The following is an 8,250-nucleotide window of genomic DNA, read 5'->3' on the forward strand; positions in this document are numbered from 1 at the left end:
AGGTAATGGGAGGGCTGGGATCCTCTGAAGAAGGAAAAACCCCAGGAAATATTCCTGCTCCAGACCTGAGCTGCTCTCGCATGGCTCTGGCAGCCCCTGAGCTTGCACGGGAAAACCAGATTTGCGGCAGTGCTTTGTAAAGGCACAAGCCAGCAGAGATCTCACCGAGATGAGCTATAAACCCTCTGGGCACCAGGAGCAGTGGGGAGCGGGGCAGGGACATCAGTGTCCTTGTCCCCATGCCCAGACCTCAGAGAGCCCTTGGACACGTCTGGGTCCCTGGGTGATTCCCCCCCTGCATTAAGCCCTGTTGGCTTTGTAGCTAATCTGTGACAGGCAGCGCGACAACCTCGTCCCTCCTTTGCTCCTCCTTGTCTGCAGTGACAGCAGGAACCTTTTTCCTTACGGTATGGAGGCACACAGGGAGTGGGGACAGGCCCCCGGCCGCGGTGAGCTGTGAATCTCGCGCAGAGGCAGCTGTGTGCCAGGCGGCCACGGGAAATGGGAGCTGAGGGGAGCTGCTTTCAGCTTTGGGTGTGTTTGCTGTGAAAAAGTCCCACCTCCAACGGTTGGCAAGGGGCTGGTAAATGATTAATCTCTTCTTGCAGAGCCTGACAGAGCAATGGTTTGTTTATGGCCATGACTTATAGCTACCTATGGTGCTTTCGGCCAGAACTTGTCGTGTACCCACCTGTGAGAGCCTGATAGCAACCCCTAAGTGTCTTATAACCTGCTATAAAAGGAGTCTTCATGGAAAGACCGCTCCCTTTATTTAAAGACAGGATTGCTTTCCTGTGGGTTGTTCCGCAGGTGATGCTCTGCCACTGCACTCTGTACCAGGGACAGGCAAACACGGTTGAAAGCTCCTGCCCCACACTGTGAGCCCAAAAAGCCTGAGAGTTTAGGTATCACACATCTGGGAAAAGGACTGAGCCCTGTCAAACTCGTTCCACATATGCAAAGCACTCAGCTGAGGTGCTGGGGGCAGATGTGACCTGGGGGAGGCTCTCAGGGTAGGTGCACCAAGGGGTTTGGGCACATAGCTCCCCTTCTCTCCGTCTGACATGAGATTCATCCCCTGCAACCCTTCCTTAGCTCCCGTTTAACTCTAAGAGGGTCTAAAGTCCTGGCTTGTTTTCTGCATGCAAAGGTGGCAGGTATGTCAATATTTAATCTGTGCAGGCTAAGGGCTGCTCAGATCCTCGGAGTGAGGAATCCAGGCTCCTTTTGGAGCAAAGTCTGCTAACTGATGGGGCAGGACCAGCACCAGATCAGTACCCGATAAACCAGCCCAAATAAAACACAACCATGCCCTGTGTCTGCATCTCCCACACAGGATTTGGCCCCTCGGGGGATAAGCAGGTACCAGAGCAGCACAGCATCCTCCTTTGGGGAGGAAACCCCAAAAGGCTGCAGGACACAGGGGTCCCGGTTCCCCCATGTGCCATCTTTCTGTAGCTGAGCTTCTGTCCCTCTGTCTAATGGAGGGGTTCAAAGAGATTGCCTGGGAGAAAAACCGTGTGTGTGTGCACAGAATTTGGGAAAACTTCAGAATGTCCTTTATTCTTGTAGGGATTGTGGAGCCCTGACTTCCCTGCATTTTTTTTTAATGTGTTTTTTTATAATATTAAAAAAAAAAAAATGCATAAGTCCTGAAAAAATGCAAAAAATATTTCCCTCTCCCTTTTTTTTTTTCTTTTTTTTTTCTTTTTTTTTTTTTTCTTTTTTCTTTTTTTTCATTTTCTCACTCTGGAAAATGGTGGGGCTCATCTTAAAGAAAAGCCCTGTTTCCAGGCTGACCAGGAGGGCAAAAGGAGGAAGGAAGAAGAAGGAGGAAAACTCGAGGGCGGCAACTCAGGAGCCGACCAAGCACATAAAAACATCTTCAAAGCGAAGAGCTTGTTTTTCAAAAACACCAGGGTTTCGCTGGAAACGACCCGAGCTGGAGCCGCCAAGCAGGGCCGGGAGCCGGGCCAGCTGCGGGGAAGCTGCCAGCTCTGAGTGCGTGTGTAACCCAACCTGCACCCGAACTGTCCCTGGCCCACACTGGGACCAGGGCACCATCTCCTTGGGGCGCCAGTGACCTTTTTTCTCCCTACCCTCTACTTCCTAAGCCCCTTCCCCAACACCAGTGGGTTCCTGCGAGTTGGGCTCCGCAGAAGTGATGTTTGTCCAGGATGCTTTTATCCATTCTGGCTCTTTTTCAGGGGCAAAGTCTTGCTCTCCCTGACAGCTCACTCAAAAAATAGCACGGCGGCTAATTTTGCTGGCTGGGAGGCTGCTGCGATCAATACCAAATGCGGTGACTTCTGGTATTTTTAATGGCTCCCCGGGCAGCTTATCATCTTTGTATACTTAGATACTGATGTCATGGCAGCGTGGGTAAATACACCAGGCATGTATTGCTGGGCATGGCTGGGCTAAGCAAGATGTATTTTTTTTTGTCTTTCCCTCCAGACAGGCTGCTTCTACAAATTTTGGGTCTTGGGAATGCATCAGACCACACAGATCCCCAGGCAGGGGTCAGCCCCATTGCCTCATGCTGCCTGCTTCATCTTCTGCCGTTTTTATTGGCACTGGATGCTCTTTCAGGTGCTGGGAGCTGCACTGCACTGGCTGACTTTCCTGCTCATGATGCAGCTGGGATGTGTACGGCAGTGCTGCGCATTTCCCAGCAAAACAAGATTTTCTGCTTTAACATGCTCCTGGTCTTGCAAGAATTCCAGTTTAACAGCCTAACTCCAAACTCTATGCCTGAATATCTTCCACCCCTGTCGCAGCATAGCCTCTGGCCTGATGTGGGGCAGATGTGCACCCTGGGAGTTACAGGACTTGAGTTAGGACATGAAAATGGAGAATTGGATGGAGAGAAATATCCTTCTTTTCCCCAGCCAGGGCAGGACAGCTTGGAGATATCCATGGGAAAGGAGGGCTCTGGCAAGCACCCTGACACAGTGCAGTGCAGGCCGCTGCCAGCCTCAAAGCCCATGTGTCCCCACGTCCCCGTGTCCCTCCTGCAGCTCAGGAAAGGAGCAAAGTGCAGGGAGATAAAACTTCTGCTCGCCAGGCTGCATCCCCAGGGGTGGCAGGGAGCTGCAGCAGAGGCTGGACACTTCGGCACAGCATTTCCCTACCTGCATTCAGTGCAGAGAAGCCATGGACAGGTAGGGAAATCTGTCAGGGCAAACAACTGATATAAAAACAACAAAATCCTGACCAAATTGCCTGAGTCCCCAGGTACCAGCCCCTCTCTCTGGCCCCGTTCTGCTCTGTGTTCCAGCGGGACACAGCGCGGCTGCAGCCAAAGGACGGTCACAGGAATCCTGGCATTGCCCTGCTCCAAAAAAGCTCAGCTCAGCTTCCAGAGATCAGGCTGCAGCAGCACAGAGCAAAGCAATCCAGAGCTGCAGAGACAGATCCAGGAGGATCGAGGGCGGTTCAGAAGATTTAATTGCTATTTTCACTGTTTATAACCCTCTGTTTCATAAAATGACACTGCAGGTGTGAGTGACCAGGCTTTGGAAAGAAGACCGTAACCACTTTCACACAGTATCTGGGCTTTTCTGTCAACAAGTTGAAGAAAAAAAAAGCAGCAAAGTTTCTAACCAGACGGTGACATTACCAAGGAGTCATGGAAAGTCAGATTACTCACAGGGCAGATAAACATGGAAACGCGCAAAAGGGAGACGTCAAAGAAACCCATTTACCCAAAAGCTTCGTGAAGCAGAAGCCCTCCAAGGAGCTGAGGCCCATGCTGGGGGCCGTCACGCTGGGCCTCGTCCTGTTCATCGCTGCGGTGGTGGCCTGGTGCTACTACACGGTGTCCCTGCGCAAGGCGGAGCAGCTCAAGACAGAGCTGATGGACCTGCGGGCGGACGGCTTCATCATCAGGAACCAGCACGGGGAGGTGGTCTTCCGCCTGGCCTTCCACTCGGGGAGCCTGGACCTGGAGTCGTGCTCCAAGGAGGGCGAGATCCTGAGCTGCACGCAGTCGGACCGCGGGCCGCTCAACTTCTTCATCCAGACGGTGAAGCCCAAGGACACGGTGATGTGCTACCGCGTGCGCTGGGAGGAGCTGGCGGCCGGCCCGGCGGTGGAGCACACCATGTTCTGGGAGGACGCCCACTGGTACGGGGGCTCGGAGATGAGCACGCAGCACTGGCCCATCCGCCTGGCCGGCTACCAGGAGCCCGTGCCCTACGTGACCAGCGACGTCTACTCCTTCCGCGACAGCTTTGGCGGCATCCTGGAGCGCTACTGGCTCTCCTCCAAAGCGGCGGCCATCAAGATCAACGACTCGGTGCCCTTCCACCTGGGCTTCAACGCCACCGAACGCACCCTCTTCTTCCAGGCCCGCTACAAGGACTCGCCCTACAAGCCCCCGCCGGGCCAGCAGCCCTTCCCCGAGCTGAGCTACCGCGTGTGCGTGGGCTCCGACGTCACCTCCATCCACAAGTACATGGTGCGCAGGTACTTCAACAAGCCCTCCAAGATCCCCGCCGAGAACGCTTTCCGCTACCCCATCTGGTCCACCTGGGCACTCTACAAAAAAGATATTGACCAGGATAAAGTCTTGGATTTTGCAAGAAACATAAAGAAGTACAATTTTAATTGCAGCCACATTGAAATTGATGACATGTACACACAGGCCTACGGGGACTTTGACTTTGACCCTGTCAAGTTCCCCAACGTAACGGAGATGTTTGCAAAACTGAGGGAAGATGGCTTTAAGGTCACCCTGTGGATTCACCCATTCATACACACAGATTCCTCCAACTTTGGTGTGGGGATTGAGCGTCAGCTGTTCATCAAGGAGCCGTCGGGGTGGCTGCCGGCCATGGTGGAGTGGTGGAACGGCATCGGGGCCATCCTGGACTTCACCAACCCGGCAGCCCGGGACTGGTTCCAGAGCCACCTGCGCCAGCTCCGCCACAAGTACGGCATCTCCTCCTTCAAGTTTGACGCGGGTGAGACCAGCTACCTGCCCAAGCAGTTCAGCACCTTCCGGCCGCTCTCAGACCCCAGCATCTGGTCGCGGCGTTACACGGAGATGGCCATCCCCTTCTACGAGCTGGCCGAGGTGCGGGTGGGCTACCAGTCGCAGAACATCTCCTGCTTCTTCCGCATCATTGACCGCGACTCCGTGTGGGGCTATGAGCTCGGCCTCAAGTCCCTCATCCCCACGGTGCTCACCATCAGCATGCTGGGGTACCCCTTTGTGCTGCCAGATATGATCGGAGGAAACTTCCTCCCCAACAAGACAGATGGTGCAGTTGAGATCCCGGACCGGGAGCTGTACGTGCGGTGGCTGGAGCTGTCGGCCTTCATGCCCTCCATGCAGTTCTCCATCCCGCCCTGGCTCTACGACAAGCAGGTGGTGGAGATCGCGCAGAAGTTCACGGAGCTCCACGAGTCGCTGGTGGCCCCGCTGCTGCTGGAGCTGGCCGGGGAGGTCACCGACACGGGCGACCCCATCATCCGGCCCATCTGGTGGATCTCACCCCGCGACGAGGCCACCCACAGGATCGACTCGCAGTTCCTCATCGGCGACACCCTCATGGTGGCACCCGTCCTGGAGATGGGCAAGCAGGAGCGCGACGTCTACCTGCCGGCGGGCAAGTGGCGCAGCTACAAGGGGGAGTTGTTTGAGAAGACGCCCGTGCTGCTCACCGACTATTCCGTTGACTTGGATGAAGTCGCCTATTTCCATCAGGTTTCGTAACAGGCTCCTCCATCAGCTTTGCCATGGTCTCAGCAAGTTATGAACCCATGACTTTATTGACCTGGGAATTTTTATAGCTTTTGAAGTAGAAATACATTAGCATGAAGTCAAAGAAAATACTGTGACCTCTATTTTGTGTGGCAATTGCTGTAGAATAACTTATTAAAATGTATTGGATGAATGTCTTGGCTCTTTTAGTATGACTAATACAATGTATAGAAACAGATTCTCCACTCCTAATCTCTTCTCATCAAGAAATACCATGCACACTTCTGTTTTATATAAAATAATAATAATTACATGGACTCCATTGTTACCCAGTTGTACTGCAGCCGATCTCCTGAGATTTTTATATCTTTCGTTTGCTTCGTGAAGGAAGCAGTTGGAGCAGAGTACTTTCTCAAACTAAAAATAAATCAGAAAACAATCTGTAACTAATCTAAAGAGAGCAGCACCAAATTTTCAGCCTGTACATCGGATGGGTGCTGATGCAGTATAGCAAGGAGTGTTTGCATTTCCCATCGACTGAGTTATCCAAGCAAGCAAAGAGATGCTTTATCACTTAGTAACGCTGCGGTAAACATTCCTCCCCTTTTAATGGAAGAAAGTATTGAGAAACATCTCCCTGGTGTGGAGCCAGCCAAGCCTGTAAGCATCTAGTGGCATCTCACTGACAGTCAAGACTAAAACCTCGCAGCAAGTCATGCATGGGTGAGGACCACTAATGGGATCCATTCATGGTTTGGGTCCATATTTAGGAGCAAGAGTACATTCGTCCACCTCAGAGATCCCAGGGAAGACTCTCAATTGTCTTCCTGAGAGAGCTTGGATAAATAAAAAACCAGCCCAAATGCCCCCCTGCCTCAGTTTCCCCCTGGAAAATGTCCTCCCATGCCACAGCTGTGCTGATGTCCATCAGTTGGCACACTTCTGCCTATGGACATGACTTCTCCTGGGTGAAGGCATCTCAACAGCACCTGTGGGTTTGGGAAAAGTGGGCTAGCTCTGAAATGTTCTCCACTCTCGGTCCAATATTTCCTGTTTCTAAACTAAGATAAGTTTAAAGGTGATGTGACTGTGGAGTTTAGGAGAGTCCTGAGTTCTCTGGGCTGTGACGCCTCTTCCCAAAGCAAGAGACTGATTCCTTCTCTTCCCCCAGCAGGCTGCTGGTGGCACCTGGGAGGTAAAGCTATGCATGGCCCAAACCAGGAGAAAACCCCTTTCTTTAGGGGTTTACCCCAGAGCTGGTCCATATCATGAGTATATGGGGGCTTGAGAACATCACGGTCACTCCAGATCTGGTTTGGTGCTCGGTCTACGCAGTCCCACCAGTGTGTCCATTAAGCTATAGGGACCCTGTGTGGTCACAACTGCACAAGAGAGGACGAGCCAGGATGGTCTCTAGATGCCCCTGAAAGCAAGGTGAGAAAGTAGCCTCAGCCCCAGTGATGCTGGCGGTGTGGCGATGGGGAAGAACAGCCCACCAAACCTCCCTCAATCCAGGGGTGTGAAGGGGAGCCACTGCTCAGTGTCATGGTGATGTTCGGGGTCCTTGGTTTCCTCCCATGGGCTCTGGGGACCAAAGTGTCCCAGTGGGCCCCAGCAAAGCTCCTTGGCTGTTGCTTCAGCAGGAAAAAAAGCTTTCTAAAAAGCTAAGGCTGCCTGTGGTGCTCACCCAAACCCTGCTGGTTGTAGTGGGGAACCAATCTCCAGCCCCATCATGCAGCATCTCTACCCCATAATCCATGTGCACAGTCATGGTTCTGCTGTCCTCCTGCATGAGGGGGACAAATGCACCTCCAAGACCTTCTGCACCTACTGGGGATGGTACGGGCTGCCCGATCCTAGCAGATTCCCCCAGGGAAAGGAGAGGTCAAGTCCATATGGCTGCAAAAATCCCTCCCCAGATCTCCATCCCTACCTGCTCTCTCCCTCTCTGCCTCTCCCTGGCGGGGCTGCACGCTGCTGGAGGAACATCTGGTTTGCCTTGCTGAGCTTTAGTCACGGTTGTTTTTTAGCAATCCCAGCTCTGAGCAAGTGCTGTGCTTGCTGGAGGGGCTGGTGACGTGGGAACATCGCTCACTCCAGGCTGCCTTTATGTTTTTTTGGAGGGGGGTGGTTATTATCCTTAATCTTTGGTGATCACTGAGCTACAAATCACCCATCCCCACTGGCAAAAAATAAAGAAATGTATTAAAAGCGAACAAACAAAAACCAGTCCCTGCCTTTCTCTGCTCGGCTGCGGGATTTTGCATGGCCCAGCCCAGCATTATGGCTTTCCTGGACTCCAGGACTGTCTGTGATGGAAGAGGTTGTTTTTTCCTAAGGTTGCCAGACTGGCTGCATGCCTGAAAGGGATCTGTTGCTGTCAGCTTGTCCTTTCACCACGGCTCTTCCCAGATGTATGCTGTTTTTTGCCGTTTTTTTCTCTTTTAATAACAGCTGTGATCTCAGGCAGGGCTGGACCCACTCCCAGCCAGGACCCCGTGGCTCAGCAGTCACTGCCCCGCTGGCACCCGGGGGCACCT

The 8,250-nt window shown here is 53.0% G+C and overlaps 1 protein-coding gene across 1 annotated transcript; it reads left to right on the forward strand.

Moving 5' to 3' along the window:
* Positions 1–3,387: 3,387 nt before the first annotated feature.
* Positions 3,388–5,903, forward strand: LOC106045191 (myogenesis-regulating glycosidase-like). Its single transcript, XM_013195573.3, has one exon. It carries the CDS (start codon positions 3,632–3,634, stop codon positions 5,720–5,722), a length of 2,091 nt encoding a protein of 696 aa, XP_013051027.3. The 5' UTR covers positions 3,388–3,631; the 3' UTR covers positions 5,723–5,903.
* The last annotated feature ends 2,347 nt before the right edge of the window (positions 5,904–8,250 follow it).

Source organism: Anser cygnoides, chromosome Z, assembly GCF_040182565.1.
Source record: "Anser cygnoides isolate HZ-2024a breed goose chromosome Z, Taihu_goose_T2T_genome, whole genome shotgun sequence".
NCBI classification, from domain to species: domain Eukaryota; kingdom Metazoa; phylum Chordata; class Aves; order Anseriformes; family Anatidae; genus Anser; species Anser cygnoides.

Coding starts and splice junctions, on each gene's coding strand:
- LOC106045191 (XM_013195573.3), top strand. CDS start 3,632: ATGGAAAGTCAGATTACTCACAGGGCAGATAAACATGGAAACGCGCAA.